At 41.8% G+C, this 20,788-nt stretch overlaps 1 protein-coding gene across 2 annotated transcripts in view; it reads left to right on the top strand.

Moving 5' to 3' along the window:
• The window catches only part of LOC131948062 (corticotropin-releasing factor receptor 2-like), a 193,491-nt gene extending 177,820 nt beyond the window's left edge, over positions 1–15,671 (top strand). For both annotated transcript variants that reach the window (XM_059309559.1, XM_059309552.1), the window contains exons 3-13: positions 5,258–5,374; positions 5,622–5,716; positions 6,065–6,162; positions 6,678–6,789; positions 7,328–7,481; positions 7,968–8,028; positions 9,083–9,155; positions 11,339–11,424; positions 12,193–12,328; positions 12,466–12,507; positions 13,785–15,671. In XM_059309559.1, coding sequence (XP_059165542.1) covers positions 5,258–5,374; positions 5,622–5,716; positions 6,065–6,162; positions 6,678–6,789; positions 7,328–7,481; positions 7,968–8,028; positions 9,083–9,155; positions 11,339–11,424; positions 12,193–12,328; positions 12,466–12,507; positions 13,785–14,027 — 1,217 coding nt within the window. In that variant the 3' untranslated portion in view covers positions 14,028–15,671. The remainder of the gene's footprint in view (positions 1–5,257; positions 5,375–5,621; positions 5,717–6,064; positions 6,163–6,677; positions 6,790–7,327; positions 7,482–7,967; positions 8,029–9,082; positions 9,156–11,338; positions 11,425–12,192; positions 12,329–12,465; positions 12,508–13,784) is intronic.
• Positions 15,672–20,788: the final 5,117 nt, after the last annotated feature.

Genomic DNA, 20,788 nt, shown 5'->3' with positions numbered 1-20,788 from the left:
AGTTTTTTGTGGTGACCAGCTTTTATTGGTGATCAGTTTCAAGTGGTAATCAGTTTCAAGTACTTGCAGAGTTAGTGGTGACCCTATTCTAGTAATAACAAGATTCTTTGGGTGACTGTATTGCCACTTGTCGATGTACTTGTGTATCATCCATTATGTTGTATGCGTGCGATTAAAAATTTGGAGAATTGGTTTTGGAGTATCCATTTTGAATGGATGTGTGACATTTGTTCCAACCAGTCATTATACGTCAGAAATGACACAAGTAGAATATGACATCTGGTACTCTTTCTAGGTCATGTTTAACAAAAGACTAACAATGACAGACAATTTTTCCTCAAAGATTCGTTTATATAAATATCAACCATCTCTATTTTTACTCTGTTCAAAACTCTTTTAACTGCTTTTGTCTTCGTATATGATAGGTTGTAATTTGCAAACAAAATTTCACTAACTTCTATCGAACCAATTTGTTTCTGATGAAAATGCAATATGACATTTAGTTGGCATGATTATATATCAAATTATCTTTTAATAAATTAAAGATTGCTATTTAAAGTACTAATCTTTTCGCGCAATTGTTTTTATTTATGCGATTAGATTGTATTAAATCTAGAAATAATTCAATTAATCCACCTTCTAAAATTTCAAACTTTTATTTATGTATAAAAAATAATAAAATAAAATATGCTTTTAAAGATGTATTAATGTACCAATGTTTAAATAAACAAACTGAAAAAAAAAAACACGAATCGCTACGTTATAATTGAATACCCACACTAAAATTGTGATATCGACCAACGCTTTTCCTTTTATAAATAATGGTGCGTTATTATATCTTTAAAGAAATGTATTTACTTCATTTTAGTGTAGGCCTATATAGAAGCTTTATATTATTATTGTTTTTTATTTTTCTTAAACCAAACATTCTAGCTTTACTTTTCTGTCGTCTTCATCGGTTAGAAACCTGCAAACAAACCAAACCAGTTTATTTAAACTTGACACTTTGGTCCAGTTTCGATGACAATGCAATGTGACATCGTCTTTGTTATAATTAGTAGCTCCATTAATTTTTAAACACTTATTTAAAATTGCTTTATAAAGTACTAAAGTGTTGCCACAAAGATATGTGAGCTTGGTATTTGATTTGTATTCAATCAATGAGCAGATACCATTGGAATTTTATAGTGATTTATTAACTGTTTATGGGAAGGTGGGCAGGTATTTATATTCATGCACAGGGGCTAATACATAATGGTGGTTTATTATACGTGTGTCACCCGGTGCGGCACCTCTTGGTGTCACTCCCCAGAGAAAAACTATTTGATATATATATATATATATATGCATATATATATATATATATATATATATATATATATATATATATATATATATATATATATATATATATATATATATATATATATATGTATATATATATATATATGTATATATATATATATATATATATATATATATATATATATATATATATATATATATATATATATATATATATGTATATATATATATATATATATATATATATATATATATATATATATATATATATATATATAATCGTTAATTGACTTATCGGTTGTTGAAAATACTCGATAAAACCTTTTTCACTCTGTAAAATTTGCAGTTGATATCATCCATCTTCTTCTAAATAAGTTTTCAATTTTTGCCTTGGCGTCACTCCCTTAAAGCGTGTCATCCGGTGCGGTCCTCACAGCCCCCCCCCCCCCACCCCCGCCTCGCGACGCCCCTGGGTAAGACTATTTATACAAATATCTCTACCAGAATAAGAAACCGAGAGAAATGCTATGTATATAAATGTCTATGCAGCAATTAGAAGGTTGAAAGGGGTTAATACAACCAGCTTTTCCGTGGTGCTTAAGTGAGTCAGCACGATCTGATAAAAGCCATTTTAGTTTGAATAACTCCAGCCATTATCTTGCTTGAATTTAAAAAGCCAGTTTTGTGCGGTTGATGAAGTCCATCTTCATAGGCTTAGTTTTGTCAGTATCTGTTTCTTTAAAGATGGCGACGTTTAGATGTACCCCTATCGTCTGCACGGGAATCTGTAATCAATAATCTGAACTGTCCGAGTTTATTGGTGATCTTATGGTGATCATATTTTGTATGGGCGGTGTCTATCCGCATCATGACGTCATTGGTGTCACGGTTAGAATGACCTGGCCGTGTGACCGGAAGATAAGCTCTGACCGGCCAATAAGCCGGCAGCCGGCCTTAATGCGATGGTTGTAATACAAGCCTTAAGAAAAATAAACCGGGAGTGATCTCCCCTAAACTTTCTCGAATATTCTTATATAAAATAACAGGGGATGGGAACTCGGGCTATAGACATGATTTTTAATCCATTTTAAATACTTAAAGTTTTAAAAATAGAATAAAATCTCGTAGACAAATTAATTGCACACCAAGTGAACGCGAAATAAAAAAGCGCATAATAGTGCGCAATATTATTATTACTTTTAAAATTTACATTAGTTTTTTGAGAAATCGGAAGTAGCGTAAAGTACTACTTCCAGTCAACGGAAATGACTCAAAATTTAATAGAAGGTAGAGAATTAGATCTTTTACTTACGTATGAAATTTCATTTATCTATCTGAAATAGTACTCAAGTTATAGGCTTTTGAAAAATTCAAAGTAGGAAAAGTACCACTTCCGGTTATCGGAAATCGCTCAAAAGTTGATACGGATCTACGATTTTGATAAAATACTTATATATGAAATTTCATCAACCTAGCTGTAACGGTACTCAAGTTATCGTGTTTACACACGGACACACACACACACAGACACACACACAGACACACAGACATACGGACAAGATTGCAAAATTATGTTTTTCCGTATCAGTGAGATGCAAAACGTCGAGATTTGCAAAAATCTCGATTTTTTTTTTTTGCACGATTACAAGACTTTCTCTATACTTCGTATATACGAGAAAGTAAAAATGTACGCCGCTCGTCTACTTAGATAGCCGGAGTTGGTACTCAGTACCATTTTAAAGACACATGCAAATTACTTAGTGCCGCCGTTAAAACATTATATAGTACTCAGTACCATCATTAAAGACATATGTAAATTACTCAGTGCAGCTATTAAGACATTATATAGTACTCAGTGCTGTACTTGTTTGTATTGTATGGTATTAATTTCCCATTTGATTGTATTACATGGTACTTATTGACGTTGCTAAAGGCATAATTAATATTGTATTAAATTCACATGGTACTCAGTACTGTAGTTGTTGCTGCTATAGTAGGCATATATCTGCAGTTGGTTGCATTAAATAGCTGGAAATTAATCAGGAATAATTGCACTATATTTATGTATTACAGAATATTTCGTGTTTATTTAACATTGTTTCGTTGGCTATATTTTTATTAAAACGAAATTCTAGTAGGATATCAATTTTTTGTCTGGAAAATTTCTAAAAACATTCGACAGAAGGCTACAGGCTACAAGATGGCTTTAGCCAGTAATAGGATTAAGAATATTTGTTCCGGAGGAGGGGAGGGGTTGGATAGGATTGTTTGTTCGAAGAGGATTAAATGAATGTGTATGTGTCTTTGAAGACACACTGACCTCAGTCCCTGTGACCTTCTCTGACCTCAGTCCCAGTGACCTTCTCTGACCTCAGTCCCAGTGACCTTCTGCTCTGTCTTCTGCTGGGGCCAACTTCCGGTCATGGGTCTACAAGAACCGCATCACTTCCGGTTCTAGAAGGTTTTTTAACGGGGTTGAGCAATGCAAGGGGTGGGGTGAGGTTTTATGGATGGGGGATCCACCTTTTTTCGACGATCTGTTCTAACGTGAACTATTTATTTCGTCGTCAGTCGGCGGATTGATTTTTACAAAACCATTTGTCTTGTAGTTATGTCCCGCTGAAGTGTGAAATAAACTTACCACTACTTTAAACTCTAAATTCTGCAGTTTTTAATTTTTCGGATACGAAGTATAGAGGAAGTATTGTAATGGTGCGAAAATCGAAATTGAGATGTTCACAATTCTCGACGTTTTACACGTCCTTGAGTCGGGAAAAATTAGTTTGTCCGTATGTCTGTGTGTGTGTGTGTTTGTGAACACGATAACTTTACCGTTACAGCTAGGTTGATGAAATTTCATATATTAGTATTATAGCAAATCTGTAGTTCTTTAGCAACTTTTCAGTGATTTTCGGTAACCGGAAGTGGTAGTTAATCTACTTTCGGTTTTTCAAAAGCACTACATAGGGTGACAGTGACATTCTTAGTGGTGTAGGACTGACATTTTGTTTGCATGTCATTAGGGTATAGATGTATGTGACACATAGATCAGAATGACCTTCACCTTCTCTCACGTGCATGTAATATTTTGCCAGAGGTCGTAGGCAGTTTTCTTGCTGGTTAGCATTGAAGTCAAAGGTTGTATCTGTAACAATTTAGTAAATAACTGCTGTAGTATTAGACACATGTCTTGGTGCTTGTCTAAACTGTCACGCTTCTTGATCATTAGTTTTTTGTTTATGTATTGAAATCTGGTTGACAAATGTTTACTGATTGTGTCTTACTATACAGAAGGTCTTGGCTAACAAATGTTTACTTATTGTGTCTTCCTGTCTGGTTCACAAATGTTTACTGATTGTGTCACCCTATCTATAAGGTCTGTGTTCCCACAGTTGTACATTTTTCAAGGCACTCAGTGAAGAAATATGACGTCACTAAAGATTTTGATAAATAAGATTATGTTTTTAGACTTAATAAAAAATGAATTTAATTAAAACCCATTTCCTAAATTTCTGCAGACGGAATGTGAAATAAAATTATGTTTCAATTATTTTTTTAACGAGCCCACGGGGGAAGCGTTGTTCAGAATCAGTAGAGTGGTATAAATGTGCTCCCAGCGCTGAATTCAATAACAAATTCAAGAAAAAATATCGTGTGTGAAATCAGTTTTAAGATAAAACTCTACAACTTTCTTTACGTGCTCTAACAGACATGCACTTGTGTAGAGACTGGTCGTGATTGGTATGGAACTCGTGTGTTGGAACTTTTATCAAGAAGTTATACTTTGTGGTTTGATAAATACTTGAAGGCTATACGAAATACGTACAATTCTTCAGAATGAAGGAGCAGTATAAGAGTGGTCAGAATTGGGCCAAAACCCATCAGAACTGGGCCAAGGACGAATTCTGCGACCCCGAAGGTCATGAACAATTTCTCCTTGATTTGCTTTCAGAACCAGACGTGACCTACTGCAATGCGACCTGGGACCTTTTCTCCTGTTGGTCCACCACAAGGGCGGGGGATATGGCGGTGCAGCCGTGCTTTGAGAGTGGCCTGTCAGACGCCTCCAGTGAGTTAGTCCATCCTGATATATATATATATATATATATATATATATATATATATATATATATATATATATATATATATATATATATATATATATATATAAAATTTATACGAGCGTGCTTTTATTTGCATGAGTGTGTGTGTCCTCGTCGTGCATGTATGTGTGTTTGTATGTGTGTTTGTATGTGTGTGTGTGTGTGTGTGTGTGTGTGTTTGAATCAACGTTAGAATTGCTTTTGTTTCCTCAGACAACGCGACCAGGGTATGTCTAGAGAACGGTACGTGGGACAAAAGCAACTACACGAAATGTATGGGGGGAAAAGACCAGCGTTTGTTGATGGAGGTGAGTCACGTGGTCTAAGGTGTTTATGAGGATAGATGAGATGGGATACGTGGTGTGAGATGTTGACTAGTTCATGGGGCTAGGTGAGGTAAGATCCTATGGAACAATTTGAAAATGACGACACTAAACAGCCTGATGACAGCACTAAACAGCCTGATGACAGCACTAAACAGATTAATGACAGCACTAAACAGCTTGATGACAGCACTAAACAGCTTGATGACAGCACTAAACAGCTTGATGACAGCACTAAACAGCCTCATGACAGCACTATACAGCCTGACGACAGCACTCAACAGCCTGACAACAGCACTCAACAGCATGACAACAGCACTTATATATTTACAGGCCCAGGAGCCCACTGGCGTCTTGTTGATCTACGATATCGGCTACAGCATCACCACCATCTCACTGGTCGCTGCTCTCATCATCTTCTTTTACTTCAAGTAAGTCACTAACTGTCAGGTAAGTTAGCACCTGTCAGGTAACTTAGCACCTGTCAAGTAAGTCACCACATGTCAAGTAACTTAGCACCTGTCAAGTAAGCTAGCATCTGTAAGTCACTAACTGTCGGGTAAGTTACCACCTTTCAGGTAAGTTACCACCTGTCAGGTAACTTAGCACCTGTCAAGTTAGCTAGCATCTGTAAGTCATTAACTGTCAGGTAAGTTACCACCTGTCAGGTAAGTGTAAGTAAGCACCTGTAAGTAAGTTAGCACATGTTAGTAAGTACTTGTTAAGCAAGATTGCACCTGTCAAATTAGTTAGCTTTGGTAAGGTAAGTTAGCACCGGTCAAGTAAATCACTACCTGTAAAGTAACCTGCCACTTGTCAAGTAACCGTATAATACACCAGTGTGCTGAAATTTACTTTGTACTAACGCTATAATGGTGTGGTGTGTGATAAAGTGTGGTTAGGTATGGCGGTAACCAATGTCACGTGTTTGTTTTAACCCTACCAGAAGTCTGCGGTGCCTGAGGAACTCTATCCACTGTAATCTCTTCGCTGCTCTCCTCTTCTCCAACGTCAAGTGGTTTATCCTGAGACTCTCCATCCACAAGATCAGAGAGAACGTAAGTCTAGTGGTTTATCCTGAGACTCTCCATCCACAAGATCAGAGAGAACGTAAGTCTACGAGGTTTTTCCTGGGTCGGCGTGGTCTAGTCGGTAAAGCTCATGGTTGCTAAACCGAAAAGTCTCGAGATCGAACCCTCGGGCAGATGAGGCTCGTTAGCTGGGGACAGCCACTCATATAGGAGAGACAACTCCAAAATCAAACAACTGCTGCCTTGTAGGCCTAGTTTGTTCTTGGTTGGACAAAGGCTAAGGAAGCAAATCCAAGAAAAGAAAATCGGAGTCAATGATAAATTTGAAAAAGTCTCGAGTTCAAACCCTCTGGCAGATAAGGCTCGATCCCTTCTAACACTAAACATTAAGAACGAAGAAGAAGAATGTTTTCCCACCTTACAAATATTACCTGCTAGTTTACATTTACTACATGTTTTTCCCACTGTACAAAAAATTTCTAACTAGCTCACACCATTCAATGTTTCTCACCGTACAATAAACCACTTTTTTTACAACCGACCAAATGTTTTCCCCACCTGACAGATCATGTGCAACATCCTGGTGGTGGTCATGCACTACTTCCACACGTCCCTCTTCTTCTGGATGTTCGTGGAGGGCTTGTACCTCTTCACCATCATCTTGTGGGCTTTCTCGGCACAGAAGCTCAGGCTCTGGCACTATCTTCTCATTGGCTGGGGTAAGTTCGTCATTGTTTCTGATTGGCTGGGGTAAGTTCGTCATAGTTTCTGATTGGCTGGGATAAGTTCGTCATTGTTTCTTGTTTCTGATTGGTTGGCGTAAGTTGGAGATTATTTCTCATTGGCTGGGGTAAGTTGGTCACACCACACACACACACCTCACACCCACCACACACACACCACACATACACACACATCACACACACCACACACATCACACACACACGTCACAAACACACCACACACACACCACACACATACACACACACATACACACACATCACACCACACACACGCCACACACCCCACACACACAACTCACACACAAAACACACACCACACACACAACACACAACACACAAACACATCACCCACACACCACATACACCACACACACTCGATTATTTATGATATTAGCTTGTTAACCTGATGATAAAAAGTTTATTTCTCTGGACATTTTGAGACATTTTTTTTTACTTCTTCAGGTGTTCCGCTGATTATCATGGTTGTTTGGACCGTCTTAAAGCTTCACTACGAGCAAGTCCTGTAAGTCAGTCTGTCCTCTATGTGTGTCCTCATGTCCTGTGTCCTTCTGTCCTAGACTCTATGTGTCTCCTCACGTCCTGTAAGTCCTTTCTTCTAGACTTAATGTGTGTCCTCATGTCCTCTGAGCCTGTCCCTCCTAGCTCTATATGTGTCCTCATGTCCTGTAAGACTTTCTGTCCTAGACTCTATGTGTATCCTCATTTTGATGGCGAGAAAACGTTTAATATATACATACATATATATATATATATATATATATATATATATATATATATATATATATATATATATATATATGTATATAAATTTTCTATGACTTTTCTCTGAACCTTTTAATCCCTTCTACTATCAAGATTATAAGTTTACTAAACCCTGACCATATACCATCCTCATAAGTTTACTAAACCCTGACCATATACCATCCTCATAAGTTTACTAAACCCTGACCATATACCATCCTCATAAGTTTACTAAACCCTGACCATATACCATCCTCATAAGTTTACTAAACCCTGACCATATACCATCCTCATAAGTTTACTAAACCCTGACCATATACCATCCTCATAAGTTTACTAAACCCTGACCATATACCATCCTCATAAGTTTACTAAACCCTGACCATATACCATCCTCATAAGTTTACTAAACCCTGACCATATACCATCCTCATAAGTTTACTAAACCCTGACCATATACCATCCTCATAAGTTTACTAAACCCTGACCATATACCATCCTCATAAGTTTACTAAACCCTGACCATATACCATCCTCATAAGTTTACTAAACCCTGACCATATACCATCCTCATAAGTTTACTAAACCCTGACCATATACCATCCTCATAAGTTTACTAAACCCTGACCATATACCATCCTCATAAGTTTACTAAACCCTGACCATATACCATCCTCATAAGTTTACTAAACCCTGACCATATACCATCCTCATGTACTGACGGTCCTCACACAATTAACGTTACTAGTGTGACCCCAGTCAACGACCGTAATTTAAATCAATGTCTCTAATGAATTGTTTTCACATTTTCCCAGGTGTTTTCTGCCCCATCCCAACTACCCCCACCTCGACTACATCATGTACATGCCCATCCTAATCGTTTTACTGGTACGTATCTACTACATCATCTACATGCCAATCCTAATCGTTTTACTGGTACGTATCTACTACATCATCTACATGCCAATCCTAATCGTTTTACTGGTACGTATCTACTACATCATCTACATGCCAATCCTAATCGTTTTACTGGTACGTATCTACTACATCATCTACATGCCCATCCTTATCGTTTTACTGGTACGTATCTACTACATCATCTACATGCCAATCCTAATCGTTTTACTGGTACGTATCTACTACATCATCTACATGCCCATCCTTATCGTTTTACTGGTACGTATCTACTACATCATCTACATGCCCATCCTTATCGTTTTACTGGTACGTATCTGCGATAAATATCAAGTGTTTCTATGAGTGGGAAAAGGTGCGTGAGTAGGCAATATGTTGCATAAGGTCTTGTATACATCTTTTGTATAATAATTTCACTACTCTGCCTGTCTATGTATGTGTCTGTCTGTCTGTCTGTGTTCTTGGGTTAAAAAAAAGGAAATGAAAACTTTCACAGGCAAAGACAATGACGTCACATGAAACGAATAGTAAAATTTCAGGTATAATTGTATTTCCGGATTAATTTCCGTTTACGGTTAAATTAGTATCGGTTAAATTTCCGATCCTGTAAAGATTCAAGTTTTGGATAAAGTTTTGTTTCCTGATAAATTTCGGTTGCGATTAAACTTCAAATTCAGGTTCCGAGATATAGGTTTAGATTTAGGTCGGTATAAATTAATGTTTTATAAAGTTCTAATTCCAACTAAAATACCGGTTCTGGTTCAAGTTCATTTTCCATTTTCCAGTAAGTTCCAGTTAAAGGTTAGGTCCCAGTGAAGTTTCAGTTTCTGATTGAATTTCCAGTTCATCTTAAAGTAGTAGTTTTTTTCTAAAATTTCCGTTTTCTGCGAAATTCCGGTTTACATTCCGGTCCTAGATAAAGTTTTGTTTCCACAAGATTTACCGTTCAATTTTGGTTCCAGATAAATTTTCGTAACAGGTTCGAATGCTTATGTTTAGGTTTAGGTTGAGGTGGAGGTTTTGGTTGAGAAAAAAAAAACCACCATGATCCTAACGCCCGTTGTATTTCTCCCGCAACAGGTTTTATGTCTAGTAATTAATGCACATCTTTGTGTTGTTTTAAGCAGATTTAAACTTGTGCAGCTCACTTAAAAGTTATCAAATCTCATCTCCATTCCTCTACAACACGCAAATCCACCACGCCACTACAATCTATTGCCCAATGCCTCTACACAACACCCCACCAATGCCCACTCCTCTACACCACGCCCCTCTGATGTCCACGCCTTTACACCACGACCCTCTAATAGCCACGCCCCTCTAATGCCCACGCCCCTCTAATGCCCACGCCCCTCTAATGCCCACGCCCCTCTAATGCCCACGCCTCTACACCACACGCTACACCACGCCCCTCTAATGTCCACGCCTTTACACCACGCTACCCCACGCCTCTCTAATGCCCACGCCTTTACACCACGCCCCTCTAATGTCCACGCCTTTACACCACGCCCCTCTAATGCCCACGCCTTTACACCACGCCCCTCTAATGTCCACGCCTCTACACCACGCCTCTCTAATGCCCACGCCTTTACACCACGCCCCTCTAATGTCCACGCCTTTACACCACGCCCCTCTAATGCCCACGCCCCTCTAATGCCCACGCCTCTCTTATGCCCACGCCTCTACACCACGCTACACCACGCCCGTCTAATGTCCACGCCTTTACACCACGCCCCTCTAATGCCCACGCCTCTGCCCACGCCTCTACACCACGCCCCTCTAATTCCGACGCCTCTACACCACGCCCCTCTAATGTCCACGCCTCTACACCACTCCCCTGCCCATGCCTCTGCCCACGCCTCTACACCACTCCCCTGCCCACGCCTCTGCCCACGCCTCTACACCACGCCCGTCTAATGTCCACGCCTTTACACCACGCCCCTCTAATGTCCACGCCTTTACACCACGCCCCCTAATGCCCACGCCTCTGCCCACGCCTCTACACCACGCCCCTCTAATGCCCACGCCCCTACACCACGCCCCTCTAATGCCCACGCCTCTACACCACGCCTCTACACCACGCCTCTACACCACGCCTCTACACCACGCCCCTCTAATGATTAGAGCTGACACCTGTGTTGACGTCTCCTCCTCAGAGCAACGTGTTTTTCATCGTCACCATCATCTGGATCCTCGTCACCAAGCTGAGGGCGTCAAACACACTGGAGACCCGGCAATCCAGGTCAGACGAGTGACGTCAGCAGTGGGGACCACACCACCAACACCTTAGTGACCATAGACTAGACGATTGACGTCTTTAGCACAGTGACCATAGACTGGACGACTGACGTCTTTAGCACAGTGATCATAGACTGACGTCCTTAGCACAGTGACCATAGGCTGGACGACTGACGTCCTTAGCACAGTGACCATAGACTGACGTCCTTAGCACAGTGACCATAGGCTGGACGACTGACGTCCTTAGCGCATTGACCATAGACTGACGTCCTTAGCACAGTGACCATAGACTGGACGTCCTTAGCACAGTGACCATAGACTGACGTCCTTAGCGCAGTGACCATAGACTGACGTCCTTAGCACAGTGACCATAGACTGGACAACTGACGTCCTTAGCACAGTGACCATAGACTGACGTCCTTAGCGCAGTGACCATAGACTGACGTCCTTAGCACAGTGACCATAGACTGGACAACTGACGTCCTTAGCACAGTGACCATAGACTGGACGACTGACGTCCCTAGCACAGTGACCATAGGCTGACGTCCTTAGCACAGTGACCATAGACTGGACGACTGACGTCCCTAGCACAGTGACCATAGGCTGACGTCCTTAGCACAGTGACCATAGGCTGAACGACAAGCTTAGTCATTTGTTTAAAGACTGATTTTGCGTGTGTTTAAAGTGATTTTGTCGTGTGTTTAAAGACTGATTTTATCGTGTTTAAGACTGATTTTGTCGTGTGTTTAAAGTCGTGTGTTTACTTCAACAGGAAAGCTCTGAAAGCCATCGTTGTCCTGTTGCCCCTCCTCGGGCTAGGCTACGTCCTGTTCCTTGAACCGCCTGTACAGAATGAGATTCTCGTCATCATCTTCAAGTACATCAATGCTGTTTTACAGTCCCTGCAGGTAAGTCGACAGGGCTGTTTGACTTTGTATGCGTTTGTTTCACTCCTTGCACATTTGATCTTGCTGCCCCTAATTCACATGAAGTAGACAAACTGAGTTGAATGTCCGCGTGTTATTTGTAACTTTTTTCTCCCCAGGGATTCTTCGTCACCATATTTTACTGCTTCCTTAACGGCGAGGTAAGTCATTGCATCATCTGTGCTATAAGGGGTAAGTTCGAACCTCTGGTGTGACGTATTTCAGGGTGTTTGGGGCGTCAGGGGCGTCAGGGGGCATGTTGTATGGGGCGTCAGGGGGCATGTTGTATGGGGCGTCAGGGGGCATGTTGTATGGGGCGTCAGGGGGCATGTTGTATGGGGCGTCAGGGGGCATGTTGTTTGGGGCGTCGGGGTGTATGTTGTATGGGGCGTCAGGGGGCATGTTGTATGGGGCGTCAGGGGGCATGTTGTATGGGGCGTCAAGGGGCATGTTGTATGGGGCGTCAGGGGGCATGTTGTATGGGGCGTCAGGGGGCATGTTGTATGGGGCGTCAAGGGGCATGTTGTATGGGGCGTCAGGGGGCATGTTGTTTGGGGCGTCGGGGTGTATGTTGTATGGGGCGTCAGGGGGCATGTTGTATGGGGCGTCAGGGGGCATGTTGTATGGGGCGTCAGGGGGCATGTTGTTTGGGGCGTCAGGGGGCATGTTGTATGGGGCGTCAGGGGGCATGTTGTATGGGGCGTCAAGGGGCATGTTGTATGGGGCGTCAGGGGGCATGTTGTTTGGGGCGTCGGGGTGTATGTTGTATGGGGCGTCAGGGGGCATGTTGTATGGGGCGTCAGGGGGCATGTTGTATGGGGCGTCAGGGGGCATGTTGTATGGGGCGTCAGGGGGCATGTTGTATGGGGCGTCAGGGGGCATGTTGTTTGGGGCGTCAGGGGGCATGTTGTTTGGGGCGTCAGGGGGCATGTTGTATGGGGCATCAGGGGGCATGTTGTATGGGGCATCAGGGTGTATTTTGTATGGAGTATCTGTATACTATACTATACTATATGGTGTGTCAGGGAGTATACTGTATGGGGTGTTAGAGTGTGAGATTGCAATTTGCAGGTGGGGGTGGGGGCCGTTTGATGCATGTGGTGTCTGGATGGGGGGGGGGCAAAGTGTATGTTTTATGAGATGTTAGGGTGCATGGTGCATAGTATCAGGGTTTATGAAGTGTTATGATGTATGGGGTGTTAGACTACATGTTCAGATCGGGAGGGGGTGCATGTTACATGTGGGTATTAGTTTGTATCCATTATGGTAATGTTCCGTGCATTTAGCAAGAGGTTTTAAAGATAAATTGCAGGGGCTGTATCAGAGTTTATTATATAACGTACAACATAATTTAAGGGAGGAGGGGCTTAACTTAGTCCAGCTTTATATGTGTATGGGGTGCGCACCTGGAGGTAACCGTCTCATGTCTACCCCCCAGGTACGAGTCCTACTGCGGCAGAAGATCAGCGCCCTACAGGACAGCAGGACACTAAGCCGCTACACCAAGTCCTCATTCTTCGGGAGTCCCCGTCGCTCAAGCTGCTACGCTATGGCGGCGACCAACGGCAAGGCCACCCCCGGGCTTAAGCGGATCTCTGGGGGGAGCGGCCAGTCCAAGCTGTCTCGTACGTGCGAGGCTGAGACTGAAGCCAGCGCTTCCATGATGGACAACATGCTGTAGGACAGCTGTCTATGATGGACAACATGCTGTAGGACAGCTGTCTATGACAGACAACATGCTGTAGGACAGCTGGACATGGTGGACAACATGCTGTAGGACAGCTGTCTATGACAGACGACATGCTGTAGGACAGCTGTCTATGACTGACAGTATGCTATAAGACAGCTGGACATGGTAGACAACATGTTTGAACAGCTATGTATGATGGACAATATGATGTAGGACAACTGTCTATGACGGACAGCATGTCGTATAATACCCAGGTATGATGTAGGATTCTTAACAAAGAATGGGTTATTTCGTTTTGAACAAACTAATACATCTAAGCTGAAGATGTGGACATCATAAAGTGGTCGTGATGGTGTGGGCATTTTAAAATAATCGTGATGATGTGGACATAAAGTGGTCGTCGTGATGTGGACATCATAAAGTGGTCGTGATGTGGACATCATAAAGTGGTCGTGATGTGGACATCATAAAGTGGTAGTGGTGATGTGGACATTATAAAGTGGTCGTGATGTGGACATCATAAAGTGATCGTGATGTGGACATCCTAAAGTGGTAGTGGTGATGTGGACATTATAAAGTGGTCGTGATGTGGACATCATAAAGTGATCGTGATGTGGACATCCTAAAGTGGTAGTGGTGATGTGGACATTATAAAGTGGTCGTGATGTGGACATTATAAAGTGGTCGTGATGTGGACATCATAAAGTGGTCGTGGTGATGTTGACATCATAAAGTGATCATGATGATGTGGACATCATAAAGTGGTCGTGGTGATGTTGACATAAAGTGGTCGTCGTGATGTGGACATCATAAAGTGGTCGTGATGTGGACATTATAAAGTGGTCGTGATGTGGACATCATAAAGTGGTCGTGGTGATGTTGACATCATAAAGTGGTCGTGATGTGGACATCATAAAGTGGTCGTGATGATGTGGACATCATAAAGTGATCATGATGATGTGGACATCATAAAGTGGTCGTGGTGATGTAGACATCATAAAATGGTCGTGATAAAAAAGATGTGATAAAGTGTACAGTACAAACAAACTACCAACAATGTATTTTAAAATGTGACGTGAAAAAATAAATATGATTTGGTTGACGTCACAAATATTCTAAAGATGACGTCAAAAGTTGTGCAGTGATGACTACATAACCACACTGTGATGTGTACAGTTTGGTGTGTACCAAAGTCATGTACATCACCAGTGTACTAAGGTAGTGTACATACTTCTAGTTATATGTCCTGGCATGTTGTGTACATACATCATGTACATATGATCTGTATATATGCCCTGTACAAATGCTCTGACAGTAATGGACACACCATCCGCGTCTGTTAACTTTTATTTTACATTTGTCATTTAATTTGTGGCAATGACACAGACATGTCGATGTTCGATTGTTAATTATTGAACTATCAGGCTATTTGGGGTCACTAGGTGATATACTGTTTAATCAAAACCTAGAACTAACTGAACTTATTTCTCTTGGTGCAGTGAAATCTGTGAGCAACCATCGGTTCCATCACTTCCAAACACCAGTTTTATAATTGTCGTTAAAATCAGTTTACACCAACATCAAAGTTTACTTTTATAAATGTCGTTCTTTTATGTGTTACATATTTCTTAGAACTAATATATAAATTCAAAATTATACTCAAATTATTAATCAAATTTTAATTTTTTTTTTTTTTGAAATAATAAAAGATGACGACATGAGTACTTAATGCAAGGGCGACAAGTTAAGAAAAATTTAAAACATAGGTTAGACTTGATTATCTTTCCCTAACGAAGCCAATAAATATCCACAACGCTTTCTTAGAAAATGAAACTTAAATTCAGCCTGATACTGATGGCTTTTATATAACGGATGGCTATTATATAACGGATGGCTATTATATAACGGATGGCTTTTATATAACGGATGGCTTTTATATAACGGATGGCTTTTATATAACGGATGGCTTTTATATAACGGATGGCTATTATATGGCGTTCAACAACACACGACATATAAATACATGGGTCATACGTTGGACGTAACAATATGAAGCACGTTCTACAGTGTGCAGTAACTATTTTCGGACGTAGCGATGTGAAGCACGTACTACTGTGTGAAGCACGTACTGTGTGAAGTAACTTTTGCTCACATTCTGGTCATGTATTTAGTGTCACGTGATTTTATGGGTCATCTCACCTACAGATCTACTCACATGAAGCGCGTTAATTTTAGAATTTTGCTCACATGTTATGGAACACACACGTTCATTACCATTCCATTTCAAGGTCATTTTTTCATAAACGAAAGCATATTGGTTTACTGACATATTGTAAAAACTGTTGTTTAAATACTTTGTTGATGTTATTCCTATACGCATGGTATAAAAGGTGTGAATGTCACATTTTTAACACAAAGTAAACGCATTAATATAATATCAAACATTATTTTGACAAAAATTAATGTTTTAAATTTTAAATTTTTTTTTTTTTGCTGTTACTTTTTGTACTGTATTATATTTTTCGCGAATTTTAAAACTTGAAACTAACCAATCTCCAAGCTGACGCCAACATTGTTGTCTGTTGTTGTCTTATGTTGTGCTGTCAGGCAAGAGTTAGGGTTAATGTTTTTGTTGTTCTCGTGTTATGCAAGGATTAGCGTCAGCGTAAGTTTTTTCATCCATTCCTGTGTAACCTAACGGAGAAGTTTACCCCAAAACAAAATTTGAGTCAAGCTGCTATCTGTTTCTAACAGATTGTTACTTGCTGTGTGATATTAAAAAAAATCATTCTGTGCTGAAGATTGATGTATGGTATGGTCACTGTAGTCGTGTTAGCTGTGGTGGTGTGGTGGTGTGGTGTGGTGACTGAAGTGATGTTAGGTGTGGGGTGTGGTGGTGTGGTGTGGTGACTGAAGTGATGCTAGGTGTGGGGTGTGGTGGTGTGGTGTGGTGACTGAAGTGATGCTAGGTGTGGTGGTGTGGTGTGGTGACTGAAGTGATGCTAGCTGTGGGGTGGTGTGGTGTGGTGACTGAAGTGATGTTAGCTGTGGGGTGGTGTGGTGTGGTGACTGAAGTGATGCTAGGTGTGGTGGTGTGGTGGTGTGACTGAAGTGATGCTAGCTGTGGGGTGGTGTGGTGTGGTGTGGTGACTGAAGTGATGTTAGCTGTGGGGTGGTGTGGTGTGGTGACTGAATTGATGCTAGGTGTGGTGGTGTGGTGGTGTGGTGTGGTGACTGAAGTGATGTTAGCTGTGGGGTGGTGTGGTGTGGTGTGGTGACTGAAGTGATGCTAGGTGTGGTGGTGTGGTGGTGTGGTGTGGTGACTGAAGTGATGCTAGCTGTGGGGTGGTGTGGTGTGGTGACTGAAGTGATGCTAGGTGTGGTGGTGTGGTGTGGTGACTGAAGTGATGCTAGGTGTGGTGGTGTGGTGTGGTGACTGAAGTGATGCTAGGTGTGGTGGTGTGGTGTGGTGACTGAAGTGATGCTAGGTGTGGTGGTGTGGTGTGGTGACTGAAGTGATGTTAGCTGTGGTGTGGTGTGGTGAATGAAGTGATGCTAGGTGTGGTGGTGTGGTGTGGTGACTGAAGTGATGCTAGGTGTGGTGGTGTGGTGTGGTGACTAAAGTGATGCTAGGTGTGGTGGTGTGGTGTGGTGACTGAAGTGGTGCTAGGTGTGGGGTGTGGTGGTGTGGTGTGGTGACTGAAGTGATGCTAGGTGTGGGGTGTGGTGGTGTGGTGTGGTGACTGAAGTGATGTTAGCTGTGGGGTGTGGTGGTGTGGTGTGGTCACAGAAGTGGTGTTTGCTGTGTGGTGAGGTGTGGTGTGGTCAATGAAATGATGTTACCTGTGTGGTTATTTGATAATGTTCTGATGTTCCCTCTGAATGACATGCATAAGTCATTTCAAATGAGTCTGATGGTTTCAATAGCTACACATTACATTGATAAAAGTAAGTAATCATTTTATGATATTTGATAATGATTGTGATATGATGTTTGAAGATGTTTAAAACTTGTTTTATTTTTGATGATGCATTAAACTGCACCTAATGGTATTCGCTTAAAATTAATTTAATATTACGATATGATATTTGATGTAAATTTATCTTTTATTTAATTTTTTATGATGTTTAAAGAAATCCGATATTTAACACGAATCTGATGTTTGATGATCAAGTTATTCCCAGAAACATGAGAAAATGTTTTAAGTGCCAAATGCCCAACCCTGTGGCTAAAGCTGACGTGTAAATACCCCCCCCCCCCCCCCCCCGTCTCGAATGTCGTAGGTTCTTGTTTTCCTATTGGCTGTTCCTTGACCACGTGACACATTGGACTTTTTGAAGGACTGGCTTTTAGCACATCTGATTCTTGCAGCGACTGCTGCATGTCAATGTCCTGTAGTCGCAATAGGACAATGTCCTGTAGTCGCAATAGGACAATGTCCTGCCTCTGTACTTGTGGTGTCTTGTACAGCACAATGTCCTATCAATGAAAATCTTGCAACGTTGGAATGTGTGGACAACGTGAATTGAAACTGACTTAACGCATGACTTACCAAATGACTTACCAAATGACTTACCAAATGACTTACTGAATGACTTACCGAATGACTTACCGAATGACTCACCGAATGACTCACCGAATGACTCAACGAATGACTCAACGAATGACTTAACGAATGGTCTTGCCGCTGGTCTAAGTAGTTAACTGAAGCATTACACATTAACCAGCCACATGTAATGTAAGCATTATTTGTTTCGTTGTTCCATTTGAACTCAATTTTCCAATCTTGTTAGTTTTACTTTCTTGTTAAACATTAAATTGGTAGAAAATTGACCTGCTTTTGTTTTTCGTGGTTGTATAAAGGAGAAAAGTCGACCAAATGGAATCTTTGTTTACACTATGGGTTCTTTAACTGATGCCTGTATCAGCCTGCAAGAATGCCTTCAAGTGAGTTGGAGGTGCTCATACTTTCAGAGTCTTGGCAATAAGTCCATTCAACCAGTGGCGTAGACAGGAGGGGTGAGTGGCTAGTGGCCAGTGGCTAGAGGTCCCTCGTGGTCACCCAGACTAAAATAGTGTCACGTTTATTCAAGATATTGGCTACCGCGAATGTATGTCGCTTCTTGCTACAATTTCACCATATATATATATATATATATATATATATATATATATATATATATATATATATATATATATATATATATATATATATATATATATATATAATTCAGTACATGGGGACCATGCGGAACACCACCATGTAAGCACGCCTCGCTTCCCCCTCACTTTCTCTCCAAGCATATCGCTATCAACCCCACCACCCACCTGGTGAGTTGTGGTTCACAACGAATTGTTACCTCCTCTTCGTTTCAAATCGTTTAAAAAACTAAATTATCTGCCCCTAATAGCCGTCACTAATTCGACCCGGCTCTACGATTGCAAACATTTAGTGTTAACTATAGCTCACCGGACTGGTGGGGTGGGGGTGGTAGCGTTATGCCTAAAGAGCGGGGTAGGAACGGCTAAGCCCTTTCGTGGTGGTGCCTCGTATGGTCCCCACGTAGAGAAATATTTATATAGATAGATTCTCGTCTGCAAATTGTCGTCATGGACGGCTGCTTTCACAGGGCGGGTGGGGGTGGGTGGGGGTAGTATCCAATTCACAAATTATGAATTGCTGATAAGCAGAAAATAAAACAACTAAATAGCGACGAACGCTACGTCGCGGGTCAGCTAAAAGTGAAAAGTTAAACAACTTGAACGTGGAATTAGAGAAAACAAACACGTGAAGAAACTTAAAAAATTAAACTTTGTTTACTTAAAAATACTTAAACATTTGTTAAACCACATGTGTTGTCAAACCACACGATCATAGAACACATGAGTTCAGCTATCCTAGCCGTGACGTCACATCCGGTGTGTATCAAATGTTTTGCCAGGCAACAGCCATGAGGGCGCCGTTAAACACGGGAGTAGCAGAGCTTGATCATCATCTTCCGGTCAGCGCCCCACTCCGCCTCGGGCGGGCAGACCTCACAGTCCGACGAGAAGGGCCCTTTGGTCATGTAGCCGTAGGGGCACTGGACGCAGGAGCTGCTCATCTGCTCGAAGAAGTAGCTGACGGGACAGCCCCTGCAGGAAGCGATCCTGTGGGTGGCGAGCTTGGTCCCCGCGGTGTGGAGGTGCTGCTCGCAGGATGAGATCCAAGACTCGACCTCCACCCGCTCCAGACTGGCGTCAGGCACACCCCAGCGCCGCTGGACGTCTGCAAAGTCCTCAGCCGACAAAAGCAGGAGGTCTTTGATCCTCTCAGCCTCATCCAGGTACCGCTCCACGGAAACTTTGTTGGTGTAGTCTTTGTGCAGGCCGAAGTTGATGTCTGCTTGCGATGGCATGCCGTTCTCCGCGAAAATCAAATTCTCGTCGCAAGTTGCTGTCATCTGCGTCCAGTGGCATGCTACGCCGCAGTTGAACTCAGAACCTTCTAGCAGCTTATCCCTAATCTCAGTCACGTGATTTTTTAGAGCGGTGACGTCGCTTTCGTTGCATGAGTGTAGAGTGTAGCTCATATCAAAGGGGAGGTAAAGCTTGGTCGGAACTTTTAAAGGGAGACACTCGGGGACGCTGACTGCGTCGAATTTGTAGTTCTCTTCTAGTGGGTCACAGGACAAGACGCCGCTCTCCCCCGGGGCGTTGAGGGGGAGGTCAGTGTCAGGAGAGGGGCAGGTAATCCTGACATCAAACCGTC

The sequence above is a fragment of the Physella acuta genome, unplaced genomic scaffold (assembly GCF_028476545.2).
Source record: "Physella acuta isolate Inbredline_101_S28 unplaced genomic scaffold, ASM2847654v3 ptg000058l, whole genome shotgun sequence".
NCBI lineage: Eukaryota > Metazoa > Mollusca > Gastropoda > Physidae > Physella > Physella acuta.
This window is presented reverse-complemented; position numbering and strand designations above follow the sequence as displayed.